At 45.1% G+C, this 26,542-nt stretch overlaps 1 protein-coding gene across 1 annotated transcript in view; it reads right to left on the bottom strand.

The window, feature by feature from the left end:
- The window catches only part of FNDC1 (fibronectin type III domain containing 1), a 102,214-nt gene that overhangs the window by 35,585 nt on the left and 40,087 nt on the right, over positions 1-26,542 (bottom strand). The window contains exons 5-11 of the mRNA XM_032165971.2: positions 20,746-20,952; positions 14,120-14,218; positions 12,183-12,300; positions 10,109-10,296; positions 9,254-9,361; positions 5,822-6,010; positions 1,642-4,239 (exon numbers count right to left, since the gene is read on the bottom strand). Coding sequence (XP_032021862.1) covers positions 1,642-4,239; positions 5,822-6,010; positions 9,254-9,361; positions 10,109-10,296; positions 12,183-12,300; positions 14,120-14,218; positions 20,746-20,952 — 3,507 coding nt within the window. The remainder of the gene's footprint in view (positions 1-1,641; positions 4,240-5,821; positions 6,011-9,253; positions 9,362-10,108; positions 10,297-12,182; positions 12,301-14,119; positions 14,219-20,745; positions 20,953-26,542) is intronic.

Here is a 26,542-nt window from a genome sequence, read left to right as displayed (position 1 = left end):
CATCATTTCAAATAGAAGCTCTAAACAGAATTTTAAACCAATAGCTCAAATATATTAGATAATGATAGTCTCAAATTATGACTTCTCCATAACAGATATGAATGTCAGTTAAGAATACAGTAAAGTCACAGCTTTCCGACAATACTGTGGGAATGAGAGTGTATGGCATAAGTAAATTTGCCATAGAAAACTTAAGACCTTAGTAGCTGTAGCTTTATTTTAGCCATGTGGAAGTTGGAGGAAGGAAGGGTTGGAAGGATAGAGAAAATTACGTCTAAAATGTACTAGATGCTGTCCCACTTTTCTAGGGATGTTACACTAAACACAACTATTCACAGCTGACTCGGGTCCCAATCACCAATCGCCGAGTATAAATGCACAATGCTGTCTCAAAGCTTGCTGAACGCTGTGGGGCTGCTTGAGAAGTATTCGCTCAGACAGTAAGAAGATGCAGCAGCACCCTTACACTTGTCGTTTCCGTCTGTCTCTGCCTCACATGGAGATGTTTCTCACCAGCTGCAGTCTGCTCTGGTTCAGCATTGACCGCTCAGCAAAGTGCTTGGGCTTTCTGACTGCTACTTGCAGGTCAGACACTTATTTCTCTCATTCCTTCATTTATTTATTAAATATTTATTGAGTTCCTGCTATGTACAAGGGAATGTTGAGTTTTACATCTACTATCAGGGTGCTAGGTTTGATTAAAACAGTCAATCTTAGTGGAAAACTGAGTTTGATATGGGGCATTGTTCTATGTCTTTACATTGGGCTAAAATAACAATGCATTGTACAGATCTGCAAAAAAAAAAATAATAATAATACATTCATTCAAGAATGTTCTATAAAGCCCCAATTACACACAAGGAGAGTTTAAAGCACCATTTAACTGAATGCAAATTTATGGTAAATACCTCAGACCCCAGCCTGGACATAAACTCCAGTTCATAGCTGACTTCGTTCAACCCTCTGTTATAGAAATACAAAGCACACATCTGCCTGTAACTCCTCTTTGTGACATGCATTTTCTGGAGGTTTTAGACAACATTCACTAATTGCACTGTCTGAGCAATTCATACCCAAGATATTTGAGTTTGTCTCAGGGTTTGTTTGGTTGAGAGTTTTGCATGCAGAAGATGAGAACAAGATAAGAACAAGAACAAGATAAGCCTACATATGTATCTAACCAGCTACTATGGATCCCTTAAACGCATGGCGGCACATGAACAACTAAGAAGAACCTGAGTTGGGCATCATGCTTGTGACACATTTTCACAGGTTAAGAGTGTATGCCAAGGAATTCAAAGAGGCAATGTAGGACAGTGAAATGACTGTGGAATTAGAGGCAATGTGAGTTAGTAATGGCTGTGAAATTAGACCATTTGGGATTGGAATGGCAGCTCTGAGCTGTCTGCTTTAGGGCAAGCCCCTCAGATCCTGAGCCGCAGCTTCTGCTTCTGGAAAACAAGGATAACAATGCAAACCCTATGGACCGTTCAGAGGATGAAATTATGTCACATGTGCAAAGCTCTTAATACAGTGCTTGGACATAGTAGGTGCTAAATAAAATAGAATAAAAACTTCTTGGGCGTTGCCATGAACACCACTGAACACCTTAAAGAAAGACCGTTTGAAAAAATAAACTACCTTGTCTGTAAGGGGGTCTGGCAGGCTGTCGGGAGAGAGGGTTACGGAATCTGGCATGCATCATCCTCTGGCGCAAGGACAGCATCGGGGTGGTGGAGGAGTGGCCAGGCGGGGCGCGCGTGGTGTACCGTGGCCAGGGGTGGGTGCCCGCGACGGGGCTCACGGTGGCAGCGCTGCGAGGCGGCGGTCGGGAAGGGAGGTGGGAGGCCCTGGGGGAGCTGCCTGGAGGTGGGGGGAGCGGTCGCTTCACAGGAGCCAGGCTCCCTCCGCGAGGGGCAAGCGCGATGGCAGGCTCCCTCTCGTCCTTGGCGAGGCTCCCATCGGCGTCTTTGCCGCCCCTGGGAGTGGAGAACGAGGGCCACTTTGGCACAGAGGAAGACAGAAGGTCTTCTTTCTCCCCTTTAAAAAACCCCGCGTCCTCCTCCTCCTCGTCCTCGGCTGAGACGGACTGCTGGGACTTGGAGGACAGAGGCCGCTTGGAAGGAGGCTCCGACTTCCCGGGCGCTGCCCTGCTGGGGACCCGAGCGCGGGACTGGGGGCCGCCGGGTCGGCTGGGCCTGGCGGGGGAGCCTGCATGTCCGCGCTGGGACCTGTGGTCGCCACCTGCCCCTGCGCCTGTGGGAGACTCCACCTGCTGGTGCTTGGGAAGGGACGCAGCTGCCTCCTTGGCGCCCGCGGCGTGCGCGGGGGCCCGCACATCCTGGGCCTCGACTTCTGTGCTGTCGTCGTCGTAGCTGCCCTGGGCATCCTCGTCCTGGTTCTGGAGGGCCGTGGGGAGCATCCCTCTGGAGCTCGCCGTGTAAGGGTCCGAGGAGGAGTGGGAGCGACCCTGCGACGTGGGGCGGGGCCGCCCGGCCTGGGTCAGTGAGAGCCTGGGCTGGGAAGGTGACCGGCCCGCGTCTCTGCTCTGGGGTCCCGGCTGGTGCTGGGACGTGGCGACGGGAGGAGGGGCCTGCTGTTCTGGGGCCCGGCCGGGTGTCATCCTTCTGGGAACACTGGGATGGTGCTGTGACCGTGCTGCGGGAGGACGAGCAGGGGACGCGTGGCGGTCTGTGGACCCCGGCTGTGCTTTGGGAGAATGACCCTCCGTGTCCGCGTCTGTGCTCTGTTGAACGTCCTGAGCCTTGGAGGCCAGGGAGGAGTATTTGCCCTGAGGATGTGCATCTGCCCCTGTGGATTTAGGGTTCTCTGGGATGGGTTCCTTCCGAAGCAGGCTGGCCCCTCTCTGCGGGCTTCTCCTTAAGGCCTCCCAGCCCCGGGAGAATGGCTGCCTGGAGGAGGAAGGCACGTGGTCATTGACAACGGTGGCAGGAAGCGGCTTCTCATCCTCCTCGTCTCCATGGACACCTGAGCTAAGCCTAGGGTGGGAATCCGGGTGAGAGGGAACCCTGGGGTGGGCTCGGGAGGGTACAGTGGACTGTGGGGAGCTGGAGGGCTGCAGCCGAGGTCCCCGCCCGATGCCGAACCTGCTTGGAGACCTCCCGTTGGCAGCAAAGGGCTTGTGTCTGAGCAAATGGAAGTGTCCAGAGGCAGGCCGGGCCCGCAGCGTCTGGGCCGTGGCCTCCGCCTGCCTTCCGCTGTCTTCCCTATCGCCGTCACCGTCGCTTTCACCATCAGAAGCCTCTGCTCCCTCAGAGACCTGCGTCCTGGACAAGAGACGAGAAGAGACGGAGGAGGACATGGTGGACCGTGATGGCGCATTGGAGTTGGTGGCTGGGGCGTCCTCACCATCCTTCCCGCCCCTGGAGAGTGGAGGGCCCAGGTGTGGCTGGGTGGGCAGCAGCCGAGATGATCCCCCATGGGGTGGAGAAAGTCTTGAGGGTGGGGCTGAGGCACTGGAATCTTCCTCTGCGGCCCCTGAATGGGGGGTCCTCCGCGCCGGCGAGGCTGGCTTTGCACCGGGGCGCACGGAGCTTCTGTCGCGGAGAACGCTGGACGGGGACTGGCGGCTGGGGGACAGGGCTGGCTGGGGCTGGGCGAAGGCGCCCTTGGGGTGGAGGGAGCCCACAGCGCGCTGGTCTTCGTCTGAGTCCACCAAGTCGTTGTCATTCAAGCTGGCAGGCAGGGAAGGACGGTGAGAGGTGCCCTGGGTGGACGCGTGGTGGGCAGGAGAGGCCGAAGCCGAGGGGGGCGCCCCTGGGCGGGGCTGCGTGGCCAGGGAAAAGCCAGGCTTATCTACGCTTTCCCTTCGGGGCAGCGCTGGCATCCGGGCCCTCACTGCAGTCCTGCCGGGAGCAACCACCGAGTGGCCGTGTCTACTTGGCGGCCTCGGGGTCCGTTTCTGGTCTTGGGTGTCCGAGGGTGACACGGGCGAGTCCTCCCGGGAACCCAGCTCCTCCTCCCCGGTGACTTCTGTCAACTGAAGATCCAGCTCCTCTGCCTTCTTGGCGCGAAGCTGGGGTTTTCGGGGCGCCCCACCATTAGCCAATATTTTGTTCTTCAAGTCAAGAAGAAGGTCCTTGGCATTTCTCCCCTGGGGAGAAGCAGGCCCAGAGGGGTGTTGGGAGGAAGCTGGAGCTCTGGGAGAAGGTGAGGAAGGCTCAGGTTTTTCGGGTTTCCCATTGTCCTCCGTGTTCTGCTGAACATCCGCCTTACTGGCTGCAACAGATTTTAAAGAATTGCCTGTCAAAGAAGAAACTCAAAAGCGAAAGCGGAGGTGAGACACAGTATTAAAAACAGCATAGGGAGGCATTTCAAATCATAGTCATAATGACTAACTTTTAATTCCTTAGAACACTGGAAACGTGTTTTCTCAATGATAGCATTCTTTTTAAAACTTATATTTTGCTTTAAGTAACAAATATAGTCCTAGAAAATATAAGTTAATTTAATCTCTATCTATTGAACCAGGTTATGCCACATCTTACTATTTGAAGAAATTCTGAAATGAGTACTTTGAAGTAACTCATTTATTTTATAAATGCAAAATCTTATATAGGATTTTCTTAATAAAACTAATTGTTGGTGTATTACAAATGCATTACAGCTGTCCTTAATAGACAAGAAACACGAATACACCTGGTGCAAACTGCTGAATAATCTATACTCAAAGTGATGGGGAATGTGTGATGAGCAACCAATTTGTAATTTTTAAGGCATTACAAAAAGTTCCCTCTTCCCATAGCATGTCCTTACCTGCTTCCTCCATCTTTTTTAAAATTCCATTAATAGTGGACACATTTATAATTCTAAAATAAGGCTTAAAATAAAAAAACTCCTGGGATAGGCAAACATTATATTAAATGTACTATAAGCACCCTGTCTTCAGAGCAGACTGACTGAGGGAAGAGATTCTATAGGGGGGAGGAACCTGTATTGCAGTGAGAGCGCCGGAGGGGCAAATGTCATCCATCTCACAGATTTTTCCATGACAAAATTGTCTAATATTGCAGTCTACCATGGGTCTTCATAGCACATAATGAAGGAAAAGCTGCCAATATCCAGCATAAATGTGAGGAGGTAGAAAAGAAGACATGGTCCAAAAACACTCCCCTCCAGCTGTAGATCTTTATTAACCTGTCTGGTTTGGATATTGATCAGGTAAGCTAGACAACTGAAATCCTTCTGGGTACAGCTGCATTCCTAAATAATGGAATACAAACCAAAAATTTTACTTTTATCTTATTTTTAAATGTTACTTTTTTAAAATTTTAGATTCAGGCATTGCATGTGCAGGTTTCTTACATGAATATATTGCATCATGGTGAATCTTGGGCTTCTAGTGAACCCATCTCCCAGCCAGTGAATATTATACCAAGTGGGTAATTTTTTTAACCCTCACCCATCTCCTGTCCTTTCTGCTTTTGCAAACTAAACATTTTTAAAGCTACATAGAAATTGAAGAGAGCTGACAATGAAAAATGTCACATTACTATTTGTAAAAATGTTCTTTCCCTGTCACCACAAGCCTAAAATTAAATAATGATGTCAGATTAATCATATAATTAATACATTAATAATACTGAAATAATAATGTTATCAATAATCAATAACATTTTAATCTTTGAGAAGACTAATTTCTAAAGGAAACACAAAAATATTTTAAAAATCAATATGCAACTTAGCCTGGAAAAATCATCTGCTGAGCAGTTCCAAACTCAAGCGCATGATTCAAAGGAACACAAAACAAACAGCAGGAATGAAGAGAGAGAGAAGACAGCCACAGACACATAATGCTTACTTGTTGGCATAGCGACAATGAAGGCTTTGGAGTGAGGTCCCAGGCCTCTCCTGTTTGCGGCCCGGATTTTGAAAAGATAGCGTTCCCCAGGCTGCAGACCATCCACCAAGGCAGAAGTAGTGTCTCCAGGATAGGTGAGGGACTTTGCTCCAAATGGTTTGAGAGCCGGGGCGTATGAAAGAATGTATTCTGAAATGATTTGGCAGATGGTTGGAAGGAGGAAACTGAAAACAGTCCTGTGTCCAGCAGACAGACTGTATGGGCAGGACGAATTAGAACGTGCATTACTAAAATTAGTACACTAGCAATGCACGCCAAGTCACCAGCTGGAGCACGAAGACACAGCAGAAGGTGAACTCACATTCATTCGGGCAACCAGACAGGGCTATGTATTTAATTAGCTGACACTTCACTGTTTTAAGCAAATTAAACATATGAAAGCCAGGAGGCCAGCTTCATACAATTCCCCCCAAATTTACACACCGTTGGGTTTCTAAAATTGTATTTATTTACTAATTTGCTATGATTGATATGTCCTGATAGAATAAACTAAGGAAAAAGAAAGGACAACTGCTAGGAATGGATCCTGAATAGCATCTGACATCTTCAAGAGTTTTACTTTATTAACCTCGGTTATTTTTATTAGCATATTTAGCCAGAAAAACTCCATATTTGAAGTATAATTTCATTATTGTAGGAATTATAAAAGTTCTTAGCATATGATGATAAAGATATTTCACAGCATTTTAAAGCTGTGAAGAAAAGTTGCTAAGTAATAGATTTATGTGATAGCTCATGTTTCCATCTTTAATTGGCTCACTCTATAGTCATATAATAGCCCTGAATTTGGAAAACCATAGCAAATTCAGTTCAAGGAACTAAAATATGTCTATGCTCACATGGAAATGTTATAACATAAGGGAATAATATTTTAAAAAATAATTTTCAACTTCAACTAAAAACTGTCATGCCTATTTTCCTCTCAGTGAACCCAAGATTTACAAAACATCAAATTAATATGAGTAGGGGCCGGGCGTGAGCACCTGTAATCCCAGCACTTTGGGAGGCTAAGGTGGGCAGATGACTTGATGTCAGAAGTTTGAGACCACCCTGGCCAGCAGGGTGAAACCCTCGTCTCTATTAAAGACACAAAAATTAGCCAGTGATGGTGGTGTGTGCCTGTGGTCCCAGCTACTCGAGAGGCTGAGGCAGGAGAATCACTTGGACCCCGGAGGCAGAGGTTGCAGTGAGCCAAGATTGCACACTGCACTCCAGCCTGGGCGATGAAGTGAGGCTATGTCTAAAAAAAAAAAAAAAGAAAAGAAAAAGAAATGAGTAGGAGCAAGGAAAAATAACTTTAATCACAGAAAAGTCAAGAATTATCAGGAGCACAGATGATCTTTTCTTTTCCCTTAGCTCCAATCTTTAAAAAGTACATTTATTTAAAAAAAAAAAAAGTTTCAACCAAAAATGCTTTTGCAGCATTTGTCTGGAAAAAACACAGCATTCATTTCTCATTGAAAATCAACAAACTTGTCATTTGTGGTGGTCAAAAGTAAGAATTAAGAGAACCCATTGTCTATAAAAATTTGTGATTCAAATTTTAAAATAAATTAAATCCATCTGGAAAATAAATTTAGCCTTGTCAAAGTATATTCTTCTATTATGTTTTATATTTCTTGTACATAGAAAATGCCCCAATGTAATTATTAATTTTAATCTCACCACTACACCCTTACAAAATGACCTAAGCAGGCTTAAGATACGCGAGTTCTTTTGGACATAAAAACTCAGTAGCTGTTATTATTTCTGCAATATTTAATTGACTACCATGGCACTTCTTTTGCCAAGGAACTGTAAATATCAACCCAGATGAGGGAGAGAGGAAGAGTATATAAGTAGCGTGGGCATAAAGTCACTAGAGGTGCAATAATTTCTTTTTCATTTTTTAACTAACAAAAAGTAGTTAGCAAAAAAGTCTTTATTCAATTTTCAGAGGTCTGCTCAGCAGCACAATACTTAATACAGAGGGAGTTAAAGTTCAAATTGTGGTAAAAAGAATGATTTAAAGCAAGCTTGTTCAACCCGTGGCCCACAGGCTGCAAGCAGCCCAGGACAGCTTTGAATGCGGCCCAACGCAGATTCATAAACTTTCTTAAAATATTACGAGATTTATGCATGGACTTTTTTTTTAAAGCTCATCAGCTGTCGTTAGTGTTAGTGTATTTTATGCATGGCCCAAGACAATTCTTCTTCCAGTGTGGCCCAGAGAAGCCAAAAGATTGGGCACCCCTGATTTAAAGGGATCAAATTAATATTTTTCTCTTGTTGTGGATTTATTCCAATGGCAAAAAAAAAAAGAGAAAGAAGAATAGTACAATCTATTCTTAAAAAAAAAAAACGAAAAGTGAAAAAGCATTAAGTATAGAAAATACACAGTTCCACATCGACCTTCCTTAACTTCTATTATTCCAAGAAAAGACATCCTACATGTCAGCAAACATAACTTTTGGACAAATATAAAAGAGAATTATTCAATTTTTTCAATTAAGAAATTCTCAAAGGAGACTAGTAGTAATTTTCTGGATTTCTTTAAGCTTACACAAAGATTTTATAGTCTCTGGACATATTAGACTTAAAGTTGCCCCTCAAATCTAATAACAATAAAAATTCTTTCTTGAACAAAACCTCCATTCCTTCCTACCCTTAGAGTACATTTGCATAGGCAGTGCCAGGAAAAACTTCAGTATGTCTCTTTAAAATGTCTCCAAACAGATTCTGAAAGGTTCTTAAATGCTCTTACATTAAAATTAAAAGATTTTTGTGTTTATTTAGTATTCTCAACAGACTATTTTAAAATTTAACTTGTTGTGAATGTTTTACTCTATTTTTATTCTTTAAAATATCTAGTTTTTTTTGCTATTTTGGTGTTATGTTTTCCTTGACATCAATAAGTACATAAACAAATGGTGACAAATAGGGAATAAATCCATTTTCCAGCAATTATTACTTGAGTTTTTCAAACCAATTAAATGTATTTATGGTCCCATGAAAAATACTGATGGCTCTGCAGGATTCCTGCTGACACCTGCTTTCGTGATCTTCCTAGCACAATGAAAAGACCCATAGCATGGAAGCCAGGGTGTTGTTCAGATGTGAAAAGGTTATGTTGTCACACCCATGCAATGAAAAACATCCTTCCCAACAGCAACAGCAAAAAGCATTCACAGGAGGATGAAAAAGAACAGTCACTTTCATGACTGCTTGGATCTTGGGCAAGGAAAATATTGCATGAAATATCCTCATCCCTTGGGTGAACACCTCTTAGACATATGTTGCTTCCCTATTTCTTTTTCAGTCAACAAAGCCATAAGCAGAGGCCATGTTCATCAGAATCAATGCATCTTACAGTTTAGGGAGTGAGATTCCTACCTTTCACTTTCCCCTCAGTCTCTGGTAGCGCATCCCAAGATGCAGCGACAACTGTGGGTTTGCCATTGACTGGCCAGACGTTCAAGTTTTCAGGAGCTGTGGTAGGGGCTACAAAATGACAAGGAAAGAAACATTTTTAAATGCCTTAGTGGACATTCTAGATGCAAATATCACGTGGTCTCTAGGTACACATTTTTTTAATTGAAGAGCTACTGTGTTAATTTTTATTATACCTGAGAAAATTCCACACTGGTTCTTTGTGTAATATAGTGATTTATGTCACTATAACCAGTTCATTTAGTGAGTTTAGACATATCTAGGGAAATGGTCTTAGTAATTCAGAATTTCTTTCATTGCCAAATATTGAAATATACAAAGAAGATTAAGATCCAGTTCCAACTTCTTCTTAATAAAACTTTGAAACACATAGTTTAGGAGAAAAGAATGGTAGCCTTGGATACAGACCAAAATTTTTCCCAGAATCAAATGCAACCTCAGCCTCAAGAAAGCAGAGGCTCTCCTACATGCAAGGGCCATCCATCACCCGGGGCATTCATGCATACAATGGTGACTGATGCACGCTACACACTGGGATTTAATGTGCTCCACCTGTCAGAACAACATGAACAACATGCTAGTGGAAAAGGCCAACAAACGGTAAAACATGGACCCAAAAAACAGTTTCTTAACTTCTCTGCATGTATGCATAGAAACTCTACCAAAATTTAGGGTTAACGTGACTTTCAAAAATGTCCATGCTGGCCTTTGTCACTATTGGCATCTTACATTGTCTTTAAATCTTATTTTGGGTGTAATTCCCAAATTGAAAATTCAAAGGCCATTTCAAATACAGACCAGATTCTGGTGTTCTTTGGAAGACTGACGTACTCCATTTGCCATCTCTTTCACCCTGTGAAATACGGACTGCAAATTCGTACACGGTGTCTGGAATCAGGTTCTCAATCAGCACACGCCTGTTAGCGATCTGCTTATAATCCCACCTGGCCAATTCCCCCTTCTCTCGATAGCGCACGGTGTACTGTCTACAAGAAAACACAACACAATGATCTACCCAAATTCTCTGCAACTCAACACTAGATGCCTTGCTGTTTTTCCTTCCTCGTAAGTGATGACTTTGGGAGGTAAGTAAGAAAATCAAAGAGGAGAAAAATCTAAACTTTTGACTACGTTATTGGCTCAAAGTTCCAAGCAAAGTTGTCTAAAGTAGGAGAAAAAAACAGAGCTTAGTGTCTTTTCAAGACCAAAAAATCTTACTGTCCAAAAGAGCAAGCAGAGATTACAAAGGGAAGGGAGAGAAGGGAGACAGCTTTTATGAGGCAACTACTTTATCAGGGATATGTGTTTGTGTGTATGAGTGTGTGTGTGTGTGTGTGTCTGTATTTGTGTCTACTCAAGGCACCTGTAGGGACCTGGCCCAAGGTTATCTCAGCTCTCCAGAAAAGAAAGACAAAAAAGACTCATTGCATCCCAAATCAGGCATGTTTTCCATAGGTTCAAGAGGAACGGGAACATGTGGTTTTGAGTAGATTTACTACTGTGAAAAGGAGCGAAAATGTGAAACAAACAGAGCAGGACAGAGGCGCCTATAAAAGGAACTGTGGTGCATGGTTATCGGGGGAGAAATACAGTATGACCAAATATGGACAGTTCAGCAACCCCTGACAGCGGACACCCTCAACACTCTAAGAGCTGCAAACGCCATTTATTAGATTCCCTTTCAAAGAAATTGTCTTTGTGGCCTCTTTGCAGTAGAAAGCATTTGATAAGTTAAAAATGTGCTATTTGTTATACTGAATATGTCAAGAGAAGATTTCAGTTGAAGACACAGCACACCAATTAACACAACAGTTCTGCTAAGAAAACTCAAGCCTTCTCTGGTTTCAGCAAGATGTTGGAAATCAAAGTCCAATGGTAAAAGGAACACTTCATGTTGAAGAAGACCATATGGCTAGGGAGAGAATCGCTACGAATCTTCTGAGGTCTTTCAAAAAAAAGCAGCTATCTTTTTTACTAGCAGACAGTGAAGGAAACTATATATCTAATATGAATAATCATTTATATATGTATATATATATAATGTCATCATATCCCATTCGTTTTAAACTATATTCCCCTTTCCTGGTTGCAGAGAGGTTGAGAAATTAATATATAATAACCAGGCCACCACATCTGTGGCTTTCTCTTGGTTACTTAATGTATTCAGTCATAGAACTAAAATTTTCATGGCTATACTAATCTACCACTAACTAGAAATGATATTCACTAGTGGACTTTTAACATAAAAATATTTTAACCTTATGATTGGTTTGCCTTTTATTGCTGTTGCAAATGAATATAAAAGGCAGAATAGCATAACATCATGGTTTAAGAGACGATAAGGTGCATTTTGTTATGTATAAATGAGCCAGACATGAAGCAAGCCAGTGTTCAGCTGAGTCTAACGAGGAACTACTAAGTGTAAGGCATCAGACATTGTCCACCACTCTACGTAAAGTCCATCCTACAGTGACGCTTCCTGGATCACAGGAGGAACGGTGAGACTCTTCCCAAAGTTGACCCTGTGCATGAACAGAACATCAACGAGAGAAAGCAAAACACAAACAGAGGCAAAGAAAGAAATAGAATCTAGGAAATTTCCAGACACAAGATAAATCACTGAGCAAGTGAGATGTGAGTTCCTGCTGTGTGCACTACACACGAGGCCCTGCTAACATCTGATTTGTGGGAAACGTGTGAGCACACTTGGGATTAACTAGATTGTTATAGAATATTTACCATTCAACTATTCAGCTACAAAAGAGACCAGCATTCATGGAAGCCAGAAAATAAAATCATTAAATACATGTCTTTTCAGGGCCAGAAAAACCCCATCTCTCATATATAAAGACAAATAAATAAGCAAAAGTACCTTGATGCAACAACTTTCTTCTGTTTCTCCAGAACAGGATCCACCCAGGACACAAGCACAGACTGAGATGACATAACCCGGACGCTGATGTCGTCAGGTACATCCAATTCGTCCTCTTCTGAAATGACAATGAGACCCAGAGAAAGGCTTTCTCTCACAGCAGGTTCTGCTCTGAGCTCCTCAGTCCTTGACAGGCTATTATTCACCCTGCATAAGTTTTAGATTGCTAGTGTGTAATGTAGACAAAATGAAATTGATAGAAAGGTAAACAATTATTTGATTGGTCAGTGTAGAAAAACAAAAATCTCCGTCTTGCATTTCTTAACACAGGCTAAGAAATGAGCATTTCGGCCAGGCACGGTGGCTCACGCCTGTAATCCCAGCAATTTGGGAGGCCAAGGCGGGCGGATCACGAGGTCAGGAGATCAAGACCATCCTGGCTAACACAGTGAAACCCCGTCTCTACTAAAAAATACAAAAAATTAGCCGGGCGTGGTGGCTGGCACCTGTAGTCCCAGCTACTCGGGAGGCTGAGGCAGGAGAATGGCGTGAATCCGGGAGGCGGAGCTTGCAGTGAGCCGAGATCGTGTCACTGCACTCTAGCCTGGGCAACAGAGGGAAAACTCCGTCTCAAAAAAAAAAAAAAAACAATGAGTATTTCACTTTAAAAGCTGCCCAACCCAATCGACATATAAAACAGTACAGAGGGGATGCTTTGCCTGGGTGAAAGATGGTCCAAGTAACTCAGTGCTTTCTCGATATACACTGTAAGTTTCTGGAAAATAATAACATCTTCATGAGAAGCAAAAGTTTAGGAGAAGGAAAGCTCAGCTCCCATTTCCTTGATGATCATGGCAAGAAATGAAAATTCTGGTTCAAACAACTGCAAGATTCACATTGGGTTTGATGTCCTCACATTTTAGAAGGTGTGAGTCCAAGACAGGTTAAAACATGTTCAGATATGAACTAGAAGTCAGTTTGCCAATTTCTTACAGAGATTTATCTTTGTTATCAATAGAACATATCACAGTCACAAAGCTTATAGTCAGTTCAAAAGACTCACAAGATGTCTTCATATTACTCTGTAATCTCTTGGGTTTTTTGTTTGTTTTAGTTTTTTGTTTCATTTTTTCTTTTCACTTTTCAGGGACCGTGTTTCAAATGCATGTGGATTTTACCACCAGCAGGGGAAGGTGAAAATATTTAGCCTGCTAGAAAAGTGATATAGGGACTTATCCTATGGCAGCAATTCATCAATAATAAGAGTGAAACATTGTATTTGTGGAACTTCATACAATGTAAAACAGTGTAATTTTCATTTTATGTTGTGAACTCATGAAAATAATTATGTTGTAGATTGCCTCTTTAAATTAAGATATGTGGTCCAGAAAAGGTACCTGTCATTTGTTAATGTATCAGGAATATAGAAAATGCCTGTGAAGGGACATGGAAAATGTAACCATGTGGACAATGATCAGGCTTTCAGCAAACCACTATGATACTTTTTCTGAGGATTCTCAATGCCATTTTAACACAAATATAGCTGAAATAACATGTGTGTACTTATCTTGCATGCACCACCTCTCGCCTGCTCTTCCTTCACTCTCATGTCATTCAGTGCATCACCCAGGGCAATTTAGGCTTGGGTCACACTGCACCTTTCCTGGAATGAACGCTTGGCTGCTCCTATTGCAGCAAATCGACTGCACAGTGAAGTGGCTCAAAATAAACAGTGAAATGTATTCCATCACAAGAGCACTCTAACCTTTGCATATAAAAGCAGCACGCTTACACCCAAAATGTGACCACGTTTGCCCTGTTATTTCTTTTAGCCTCAATAAAATTCATGTAATTCATCGTTCAGCCAGCATCATTTGGAAACAACATAGCATTCATACAAGACTATGGTTTGACCAAATGCATCCTTAGAAACATACCTGAAATCTTTCGCTTTGTTAGGGCAGCCCTGTAGACTGGTTGGCTCCGGCCCTGAGAGTTCATGGACTGCAGGGAGACCACATACACGGATTCCGAGGCTGTGGACCAGGGAGTGAGGGATGAGATTCTGGCTTCCATTTCTCAGGAACACACATCCCCTGGGGCTGGAGGGGGGGTTCTGCATTCCTCCTCCCCTTCCCCTTTTTCCATTTCCTCTTTCTGGAGGCATTCCCACTTCTTGAGGACCATGAAGGGCGAGCCCAAGAACTGCAGGAATTAAACTCAAAAAGAACACTATTATGTTAGAAAATAGGGAACTGATTTTTACCAGTAATTCCTGAAAAATAGGTTTCTACCTCATCAGCATCAAAAAGAGATAAACAAAAACAAAATCATCAAAAAGAGATAAATGCTTTAAAAAAGAAAAGAATAACACATTTACCCACATAATTCCGCCAATTTCTTTCTACTTCCAAAATTGAGAAGAGGGGGTTACTCTGTTTTTAATCTGTCACCAGAAAGAAAGAAGAAAAGAAAAGAATAGCCAATGTGCAACATGAGTAGCCCAGGTCTTTCCTTCCCTGTGGAATGCTGTGCCCTTCAAAACTAAAATCCTCAAAACAGAGTCTCTGAAGATTTGCTAACAGCAAATGGAAGACTTTAAATGTACCCCTTATTTCTGGATGGGTCTTTCAGTCACTTCTTGCCCGCACCCTCTGAGGGTCCCACTAGCATGCAACTTAGCCTGAACTTGAAATTTGCACAGTTGGTCCTTGAACAACACAGGTTTGAACTGTGCAGATCCATGTTATACGTGGATTCTTTTCAACCAGATGCAGATAGGATTGTATTCCAGAGATGCCAAACCCGGGCACAGGGAGGGCCAGCCTTTACTGTATGTGGATTCTGCAGGGTCTTGAGTCTGCATGGATTTGGGTATACTCAGGGAATGCTGGAACCAATCCAGTGTATACCAGGGGCCATTATATTTGGAGAAAAAAATGCAATGATGGAACAAAAGTTGTCCTCTCGATTACTATGGAATCATAAAGTCTGAGACCCAGGTAAAACCTTTTTTATTTTTTATTTGACCTTCTTATCTTACAAATAAGAACATAAAGCCCTAACAATTGAGTGACTTGCCCAGGGTCACACTTAATAACTTACAATCTATCCTGAATCCACAATTGCTAATGCCTCACTCCAGACTCTCTGACCAAGGCTCCTGTTGTAGCTTTAATCATTTCAAGAATAAAAATGAGGCAATCTGGCCTATTTCTAGTGCCCATAGTTATAATATCAGGTAGGACCTAAGTAAGTTAACGGAAGTGACACTAAGATCCTAAGGGGAGCTGAGAGCACACACTCTCCTTCAGGCACTGAACATGTTCAGATGGCAGCAGAAAATCACTCTTTCGTCTTTACAAGCATGTTGTGCTAAACATGAAAGAAGACTTGTGTTTAAAATTCTCACACAGAGGGACTGTTTATGGAGAGTGAGCTGCTGTAGAAGAATCAGAGGTTTCAAGGGAAGAGGATAATATTTGACAGCCTGCTCTCTACAGAGAGAAAGCAGGTGATACTTTAGCCATAAATCAGTAAATTATTTATACGGAGGCACTCGGCACTCACCCCTTATTCTATCAGAAGATTTTAAAATGTGTGTTTTATAAAAGGGAGGGAATAGTTTGTAACACTTGAATGCACAGAACATCAAACTAAGCTTCTATTTGGAGGAGTCACTTCAGATCTGTTCATTACTCGGTGCTATTGATGACAGAATCTCGTCAAAAGTAAACAAACAAACAAACAAACAAACAAAAATGGCCATTCAACCTCACAGTCCAGGGACGCATGTAAGTAACTAAACGTGGTGTCCCATCATTTCTCAAGAACCACCAAGAAATGAATAATTTCCCACAACTGAAATTTGTATATGCCTTCAATGTATTTCTTAAAGTTCTGAGATTTTTTTTTAATGCCCAGATTTCTTGATTTGCTGCACTCTTGAAACTAAACTTGGCCCAAGGTTGTCATTAAGAGAAAGTTTTATTCTGCAGTAAACACAATGACAGCTCTTCCCTGTGCTAAGCTTCTCACGAGCACTTCTTCAGTGAGTCTTAACAAAGCCCCGTGCAGAAGCTACTGCTGTTGTCTTCACTTCACAGACAAGGAAACAGGCCCACCCAGATCTGAGGGCACCAAAGCCTGGCTCTCAATAACTGCAGATGAAGAGGGGTGGGCGCAGAGCTGACCAGGCCACGGCCACCCAGCAAGCTGTCTCTTCCTCATAGAGGTATGATGAACATGCAATGGTGTCAAGATGACCTCTTTCTGTGCCCCTGATTACTGGATAAAGAGGGGAAATGGCCGGGTGAGGTGGCTCATGCCTGCAATCCCCAGCATTTTAGGAGGCCAAGGTGGGTTGATCATTTGAGGTCAGGAGTTCGAGGCCAGCCTGGCCAACATGGTGAAATCCCGCCTTTACTAAAAATACAGAAATTAGCTGGGCATGGTGGGAGGTGCCTGTAGTCCTAACTACTTGGAAGAGTGAGGCAGGAGAATCACTTAAACCCGGGAGGGGGAGGTTGCAGTGAGCTGAGATTACGCCACTGCACTCCAGCCTGGGTGACAGAGCAAGACCCTGTCACAAAAAAAAAAAAAAAAAAGAGGCGAAACTGAAATTCCCAAAATGGCCCCCACATCATCAGCCCAGCGACCCCAGGAACCCCCAGTCAGTGCCACCACATTTGCCCACTTCCCGACCTCAAGTTTGTAATGGACGCGGCACAAATGCCCTCCCCCACTCCCACAGCTCCTTGGTGACTTGTAGAAGGAAGTCCCTTGCTCCCTCTCAGCTCCCCATCCTGCAGCCTCCTCTCCCCTGACAGTTCCACAGCCCCTCCGGCTGCAAGTCTTTGCCCAAATGCCACCTTCTCTGCGGGGCCTCCTTTGACAGTCAGTTCAACACTGGTGCCTCCCTGGGATCGCGTCTGATGCATGAGATGCCCAGTAAGATGTGTTTAGTGACAGAGAGTGGCTCGGAGAGTGGCACTCCGCTGCAGGAAATAAGGCCCACCCCTCAAGGTTCCTTAGCACGTGACCACTCTCTGTAGTACCAAGGGTTCTGTGGCCTCTCTGGTATAAACGGCTTGAAAAATCCCATGCAGGATAAGTGGGTAGACAGGCTTCCCATGACACAGCAGGTCCATTCCAACACCGCGAGGAGAATCCACTTCAGCCCCATCCTGCACCTGCTTTTCCCCACGATGGGGCGAGCTTCCAGGAGCCCTCCTCCTCACGGTGACCTCTTACATCATTCACGGTAGCAAGTCTAGTGCTTTTTATGTGTGAAAATTTAAGAGCTAACTCATTTTACCAGAAGCCCAAGAGGCTGTCCTGTCCACCCAGGTGGGGAGTGGAGCCAACCCCGATCTCAGGTCCAATATTGGCTCACGTTCAGGCAGCAAAAAACATCCTTCCACTATGTTCCGGTGAGCCAGCAGTTCACTACTGAAGAAATAAAAACAACGACAACAACAGATCCAGCCAGTTGAAACACTTGTCGATGCTAAGTGACACTTCAGTGTGTGCGGTTCCCGAAAGGCTCAGAACAAAGCAAGCTGTCCCTTGAAACAAAGCTCCCCTGCCGCAGCGGAGATGCAAAAACAGGGACTCTATTCTCCTGCTGATATGCCGGGCAGAATTTGGCCCGCATCACCAAAGTACAGCCAGCTTACCTGTGTAGGGGTGGCTCAGGAAGGAATGACTGAAGGGTATACAAATTACTCTGTGGCGTCAGGGGGTTGAGTCTCTGATTCGAGGTCTTGCTGCTAATGCTAAAGTCATGCTTGGCAAAGCACATCACGCTAGAGTTTCTCCTTTTGCTTCCTGCATTCCCTTGACATTTCACGTGCTGCTGCAGCAGAGGGGTGGCTGGTCTCCTTTTTGCTTGAACAGGTCTGGAGTCCGTACGCTGGGCTGGCTTTGACGCTGCGCCTGGCTCTCTCGGCTGCCTGTGCCACCACGTGGAGACCATGTAAACACACAAAATGCCATGCGGCCAGCCCGTACCTGGAACACCCACCAGGCAGCAGAGCTCCTCCAAGACAGTCTTCAGCAGGTGGCTGAACAGCGACAAACAGAACAGGGACGTCCTAGGCTGTATCAGGGAAGGGATCTGATGTGACCATCCACCCAATGTCTCCACCAGATCAAATCCAAACTGCTGATATGCGGGGTAGAATTTGGCCCGCGTCACACAAAGTAGAGTCAGCTTACCTGGACCCAGGGGGCTGGCCTCGGAGGTCCTGAAGAGCACAGAGCTGCTTATCCAGGCTCCGAAATGCATGGCTGTGCCTTCCTCAGAGTTAGGAGCTCTCAGAGCGCCTAGGAGTGTGGGCTCGCAGGGCTTCCGTCCAAGCAAGTGCTCTGTTTCCGCGCCCGCCTTGGCTGTTTCCTGAGCCCCTGTTTCTCTCTGTGCAGGCCGGCATCTCTCCTCCTAGGCAACTCTCCCCTCTCCTCCTTTACCACGCCCTTGTCTGGTCTCATCCATCTCAGTCTCACTGCCCATCCCCCTCCTTGTCTGAAGGATTTTACCTTTTAAGACTAAGTAGGTGCCACGCAGTGGGTGCCAGGCTGCCTTCTCAGCAGCGCATCCCCACATAGCACACGCACCTTCCCCACCGCTCCCACCTCCAGCCTCCACACCACGGGGCAGGAAGCTGAGACGCTGCCTACAGGCAAGGGAAGAGACCAGGTAAGGGAAGAGGCCCCTCTAGGTGACGGGAGAGGCCCCTCCAGGTAAGAGAAGAGGCCCCTCCAGGTAAGGGAAGAGGCCCCTCCAGGTAAGGGAAGAGGCCCCTCCAGGTAAGAGAAGAGAGCCTGGGTCTTACTGGAGTCTTCTAGAAAACCCAATAAATCACATCGTTTTCCTTGCTTGAGTACTGAGCTGATTAGGAAATGCCAGAACAGTCGTTTGTGGGGGCTGAAAGCCTTATGACAGTAAGTAAGAAGCAAGCTGGAGAACATGGGGCAAGTGTACTTTACACAGAACCCAGAATTAGGCTCTCTGCTCAAGCAGCCCTGGGCCCTGCATGTGCTCTCTGTGGCCCGGCTTCCCCACGAGGGGCAGAGATGAAAGGGCCCAGCCATGCTTACCCCATGCTCCTTCCAACTCACCAATGAGAGAAGCAGGGAGCAGGGTGAGACGGCTCTTGGCACTGTCTCCACAAGCAGGACGCATCAGGCCCGAGGGATAAGTCGACAAGTCATGCCCCTCAGAGCGCCAAGCCTATCTCCACTATCCAGGCTTATGGATCAATAAGGCCTGCAAGGATCAGGACTCCCTCCAGGCCAGAATGAGCACATAATCTCTTCCAGTCACAGCAAAGGTTCACATCGGCATTCCCTGGCCAGTGCTTCCTTTGCCCAAAAAGGGGCTGGACAAAAGGGAGGATGGCCTGTGTGATGGTTAATACTGAGCGTCAACTTGATTGGATTAAAGGGTACAAAGTATTGGCTTGGTGCAGTGGCTCACACCTGTAATCCCAGCACTTTGGGAGGCTGAGGTGAGTGGATCATATGAATTTAGGAGTTCAAGGCCAGCCTGGCCAACATGGTGAAACCCCGTGTCTACTAAAAATACAAAAATCAGCTGGGTGTGGTGGCACGTGCCTGTAATCCCAGCTATTCGGGAGGCTGAGGCAGGAGAATCGCCTGAACCCGGGAGGCGGAGGTTGCCGTGGGCCTCTGCACTCCAGCCTGGGAGACAGAGCAAGACTTCCTCTCAAAAAAAAAAAAAAAAAAGATACAATGTATTGACCCTGGGTATGTCTGTGAGGGTGTTGCCAAAGGAGATTAACATTTAAGTCAGTGGACTGGGAAAGGCAGACCCATCCTCAGTCTGGGTGGGAACAATCTAATCAACTGCCAGCGTAGCTAGAATATAAACAGGCAGAAAAATGTGAAAAGAGAGACTGGCCTAGCGTCCCAGCCTACATCCTTCTCCTGTGCTGGATGCTTCCTGCCCTCAAACATCAGACCCCAAGTTCTTCAGTTTTGGAACCTGGACTGACTCTCCTTACTCCTCAGCCTGCAGATGGCCTATTGTGGTACCTTGTGATTGTGTGAGTTAATACTTAATAAACTCCCCTTTATATATGTGTGTGTATTCCATTAGTTCTGTCCCTCTAGAGAACCCTAATAAAGCCTGACTTGCAGTTTCACTCGGCTACCATGTCTCATCTTAATGGGACCCAAGGCCCAATGTCCTGGGATTCTAAGACAAAGCTTCAAAGAACAAAATGACAAAAACAGCCAAGATGACAAGATTAGCCCTACTCTCAAGTCCAGGAAAATGGCCTGACTCAAGGAGTCTGTGCTGTCGGATCAGGAAGCAACTGACAGGCACTAGGAAGGCAGCCTGGGGCTGCCACTAACAAAAGGTTAAAATGATGGCATCCAGGATGGAGGTGGAAGAAACAGTAGAGATTGAAATCATTGTAACACCTGGCAAGTGGACATTACAACTAAAATATAATGCTGTGTCATGAATGAGCTTCTGAATATTGAAAGGATCTCAAAGACCATGGAAACACTGAATACCAATGAATATGAAACTCACCTAGCTTTTTAATTTCGTGTGTCCGTTCATCTCTTGTCAGTGGAACGTAATTCATCTTCCGGCCACTCTCCCCGTAGCCCAGGAGAAAACCCCGTGATCTGCGTGGACTCTTGGCTCCAGACAGGCGTGGTGCCTTCCACGCAACGGACAGCCTGTCATCTGAGGACCGGACACGCACACGCAAGGGCTTGTTGGGCACTTCCTTTTCTTAAAGAGGGCAGGACACAAGAGTGGTTAGACAGTAGACCACTTAGAGTTTGCCATCACGCACATGAGGTCTCCAGACCCTGAGCCTCAACAATTAGCTGCTGAGCTTCAAACATGTATTTCTTGGTAACTAATTCTAGTAAGGACATTTTTCCCCTAAGGGTATCAATACTCTATCCACATATTCCTCCCCACGTTTCATACCAAAAGGTCTCAAGAAATTAAAATAAAACATTCCATGTTGTGAGACTGCCCGCCAGAAATCTTGGATGTTTTACAGTGTCCCTTTTTATCTATTTCCTTTTATCCCCTTTAGGCCAAAACTGTATATTCTCTGGCAAGAGCTAAAGGTCAGTATAAAAATATAGCAGAGAGACATTATGTGCTATTTATAACTCTCCTCCAGAAAGCTTTTTCACTGTAATGTTGAAAAGACGGGCTTTCCTTGCCTTTACAATGAATCACTAACTGATTTCTATTTTGGGTCCTAAGTTTTCTTCCATGTCTAAGCCTTGCTCCTCCAGACAAAGCCTGGCCATGCTGCACCATCGTTGCTATCTTCTGTGTCTGTAGTTTTTTTTTACTTGCTACATTAATCAATTTTGAGAAATCTCTTGCTAAGCCAGTTAATCTCAAGAAATGCCCTCACTGTAAATTTCCCAAAGCGGTGTATTCTGGTGGTCAATACTTAGTGTTTAAAATTTTGCTTGTATATCAAATAAGAGCTGATATGTTTGGAAACAAGGGTTATGGATCATGTGACTACCACCTTGCCCTCTTTTAGAATATGCCACTAACCACATTGCAATCCCTCATTTGGGGATCCAGTTAGGCTAAGGAGCACCTCTTTAATTGTGTAAGGCAGTTAGTTCCCAATCATTCTTCCTCCATATATACATTAACCCCATCACCAATTCTGACTAATTTTATTAGACTGGAAAATTCCCAGCTAGGCTAACATTTCAACACTAAGACATAAAAACAAAATCTAATATCACGATTTAGCATGCGCTTCAAGAACACATAAATCAATAGCCTTTGGAGATGCTGAAATGGCAGACACCTGGTTCCAACGTCCTGAATCTAACCAAAAGGAATATCCACTTGTAGATTAGCTAGAGCTACCCAACCAGTCACCGGGCACCCCATTCCTATAGGCCACTAAGAGAACACCATGGCATGTTGAACAAATACTTTCCCCAATAATCAAAGTAGTAATTGTTTTAAAGTTTTTTTTGTTTGTTTTTAGTCCAAAAGTATAGTCCAGTAAAATGAGCAGATCTGCTGAGAACACACACACGGGTCTTACGTGAGTCAGCTGGAACATAAATCATTGAGCAGAGACAGCATCCTTTACCCTGAGCTCTGCTCCAGTCCTGAGACCTTCCTAGCTATGTGTCTGGGGATGGAAACTGATACTGCGGGTCACAGTGTCCCTGCTGGGCCCTGGGGAGGATGGCAGGTCTCTGTTCCAGGACAAACCAATTCTGACTCAGCAATCCCTGACACTCAACAGTAATAAGCTGCAATAAAAATTTTTTAAAAGGTCTTTGAAATTTCCTGAAGGGCGGGGTCCCTGAGGAGTCAGGAGTGAAGTTCCAAGGACAAGGAGCCTGGTCACAGATGGTACAAGCTTGTTGCCTGCAGTGTCTGCCGGTAGCTCTGTCCTGCACCATGCCAGGTTCACTAAACATGAGCCACACACCCCAACAGCAGGGACAACAGCTTCCTGCTCACTGCACACGCTTCCCGCTTCCAGGCTCTGGCCTTGGTGTCCATCGTAGAATGAGACCAGGCCCACTGAACAGCTTTGGGGACAGGGCTGAGGCTGGCTCTTGCAATCCCCCTATTTTATGGAATGTTTCGCTCTGCAGCAAGCTCTCACATAGTTCATCTAGCTTTCCTTAGAACAGCTCCAATGTAAGTAGAATAGATTCATCACCCCCATGAGAAAACTGTGGCTCACAGAGGGGAAGTAGTAGCTGACAGACGGTCACATAGCTGTTTAGGGCCAGGCAGGGACCTGAGTTCAGCCATTCTGATTCCCAGTTTCATCCCCTTTCCATGATGCCCCTTTCATTTAAGCTCCCCCTTACCCCATGGGCCATCCCACCAACCTCCCAACCTCTTCTAATGAATGTGAAACAAGGGTTTTGAGCCAACAGGCTCACTTCAGAGTATAAACACATGACTGCCTTGCCCAGTAGGCATTACATATAACAAAAAGTATTCTCAGCAGGTAGCAAACAGACAAGAGAAGGACTGTCACCAAAGACAACCCAGGAAGAACTGTTCCCTAGACAACATGGAGCTCGCTGTCTCGGTAATAACCAGAGTGAAGTGAGAATGTCCTCCCTCTAAACACAGTTGTCTCTCTTTCAAATCTTTGTGTTTAGAAAAACCAACCCCATTTTTTTTCAAGTATTTTGAAAATTTCCTTTCTTTAATACTCTGGGTTATATATACCATCAAACATCTTTTACAGATCATCTGGTAATCCTCTTTTAAACTGATGTGCATATTAAGAAAACTAGACATATGGTTCAAATTCATTTGCAATTAAACTATTTAAGTGTTTTCTCTGGGCTGTATGTGATAGCCTCACCAAAGCCTTCTGAAATTCTCTAATAAATCTTTATAAGTCTTTTATCTTGAAAACAGGAAGTCACAACTGCCAAGGGTAATGGAGCTCGCATCCACCAGCGCTGAATATACTTCAAACTTGGCTGGACACATTCCCTCAGCTGCTCTTGGTACAACGTAATCAGGTGAATTGCACTCAGAACTGGCTGATAACAGAAGACCTGCGGCAACTAATTATACGTCACCCACTTGGCAGGTCACCCGGTTGAAACAATTACCATCCAGATTGCAGTAGACCTCAGAAACCAGACAGGATTCAAGTATTTCTCCTGATTTGTGCCACCGGCTTTGCAAATTGGCAAATATTCTGAAGTTGTACAGAATCAAAATTTCTTCTTTTTACAAAGAAAAAAATCTAAAATTCAATATGAAGTTTTACCCATTCTATGCTAGTTAAACTTGGTAGCTTCTGAATGGGGCTTGAAGTCACAGACTCTGAAGTCAAAGTCTGAATCGAATCTATTACAGGCTATGTGGCTTAGACTTCTCTCTGAACTTCAGTTTCTTCTGTAAAATAGTGCACAGCATATGGACTTTGTAATATAACCATGTAAAGCATTCGGTGCCATACCTGACATATGCTGGATTAAGCACGCTAGTTGTGTTTGTGGCCCTGACAAAAATGAAATCCCTCACTTATTAGATTCACTAGCTGAGTGGGTAGCCCCCTTCAGAATGGGAGCCGTGAATGTATCACAGAGCTTACCACCATGCCTTGCATACAGGGGCACTAAAAAAAAAAGTGTTTCAAAGAACCAAATGTGAGCAAAAGAGAGGGCTTATTGCCAAGGACCCTTTACATTGAAAATCTTTTCAAATATGAGGTTGCCTATAGCCAGATGAAGAGCGTTATTCATCTTCATCAACATCTAGCAATTATCAGTGACTCGAAATCCCTCTCTTCATTGGTGTAAAAGAATGCATGACCACAGCTGTCTGGTGGCCACTTTCTGTTGGCCCAGGTCTTGCCTGGCAGGACATGCTCGCTTCCCAGCAGGATGTGAGGTTTCACTCCATCTACAGCCCTGAAGAGCCTCAATTTGTCTGGTTTGTCCCACTGACCAATCTGACACCCCACTGCGCTGACCACCAACTTCACAAAGATGGTCCTGATCTCTATCCCTGTGACCTGAAAGAGCAGGCCTGATGCTCACAGGCCTTCAAATACCCACCTCACCCCAGGCAGCTGACCCACCATCCCCAGCACCAGCCTTCAGTACAACTGTGGACACCAATCTGCACGCGGGGGTTGGGGGTCAGGGGGTGTCCAGCCATTTAGGCCAGAGTCATGGTGCTCAAAGTTCAGTGTGCACCAGAAGCACCTGGCCAGGTGAAAACACATCTGGCCTCCCACCTCCATCAGGACAAGGCCTTCTGCACACTCCTGATGAAGAAGCTTGATAACGAAGAGGTGAGAAGCCTGAGAGGAAGAAGAAAGAGAGAGCAGGGAAAGGGGAGGGAATGTGTGTCCGGGAGCAGTGAAGGTCAGCTGCTGATAGCTGGATGGGGGCAGGACATCAGCTTTGTTGGCCACACTCTGCATCTGAACTCCCTGACCCCAGCTCATGCCCAGGCCTGGTGCTGCCTGACATCTCCGAAGTTGGTGAGCTCCAGCAAACGCCTCCCCAGCCTGCATCCACCACAGATTCGTTCTTCCTGTGCAAGTTCTGACACATAACCCTCCTGAAACACCTTCAAATTGATTTATAGTACTCTTCTTCTGCATACCCAATATTTGCAATACTTACTGTAAATTCCCTCCTTAATGCCATATTTTCTCTCCCATAAGCAGCCTCAATACTTATAACTATGTACTGGTTTTCTGTGATATTTGGTTAGGCCCAGCTAGTTAACAATAAGGAGAAAGGGCACTTGGCAGTCATCCTTGAAGTCACCCAATCACAGCCCATCTGCCGACCAAAGAAGTGAGGCTCAGAAGGGCTAAGGGAACATCTCAAAACCAAGACAGCAGGAAGCCGAAGCCAGAATTGGCACCCCATCTGTCAGATCGGTAGCCCTAGCTCTCTCCCTAGCAGCTCTTGTTGAGAAGCTCATGGTGGTTGCAGAGTTGGTGTCACCAGTAGCCATGTGTGGCACGAGCATCACGCCTTCTCCAGGGGAAGGTCCTCTTGGTGCCTCCCAAATCCCACTGGTGAAGGGTGTGGTGGGCAGCACCAGGACGCCCTGGCAAGACATGCATGTGCCCCACTTACAGAGAAGCTGGCACAGTTCCCAAGGACCTGACTGCTCTTCAGGGGGCATCAGCGCCATCTGTCCCTTCAAGATCTGCTCATTGCACTATTCCTCTTAAATGTGTAAGTGTCTAGTGCTCTGGGAAAGACGCCTGATGAAGAGTCAAGCATCTGGCCAGCACACTAAGAACAGCAACACCCTGCTTCCTCCAGAGACGCCAGAGGAGCACCCCTCGGCCAACCCCTGCAGTCAGTAAACTCTTGCTGCATTTTCAGGGGTTGGAAGAAGAGAAGAGGTCTTAAAAAGCAGGGGGGAAAAGGATGAAAAAGAGAAATAAAAAGAAAGAGAAAGGACCTTGATCTCCCCTGAGCTAATCAATGCCAATTATTAATGTCATGGATCGTGGAAGCCCAAAGAGCCTTTATAAAGCATTTACACTAACTTTCGAAACAAACCAGACAACATCACCACTTTCAGTTCGAGATTTCTGCTGCCCACAGCAAGCATCCAATATTTCAGAGACTCTGGCTTCCTGCCTTCCGGGATCCTGCCTGACATCCTGGGTGTCATCAAATCAGGAAGCCCCAGGAAATGCCACTTGATATGGAGTCAAGAAAGGGATGTTGCTGTCAGATGCTGGTGCAAGGCTGCCTGCATCTATGCCCCCAACCGGGGTACCCTAAATCCATCAGGACCGTCTCAGGTGCAAAGTAAACTCTTTAAGCCATCCTAGGACCACTCCATTTCAAAGAGT

Source organism: Hylobates moloch, unplaced genomic scaffold, assembly GCF_009828535.3.
Source record: "Hylobates moloch isolate HMO894 unplaced genomic scaffold, HMol_V3 SCAFFOLD_2, whole genome shotgun sequence".
In the NCBI taxonomy this organism is placed as follows: Eukaryota; Metazoa; Chordata; class Mammalia; order Primates; family Hylobatidae; genus Hylobates; species Hylobates moloch.
The sequence above is the reverse complement of the archived record's forward strand: the minus strand, read 5'-3'. Positions and strand labels throughout refer to the sequence as shown.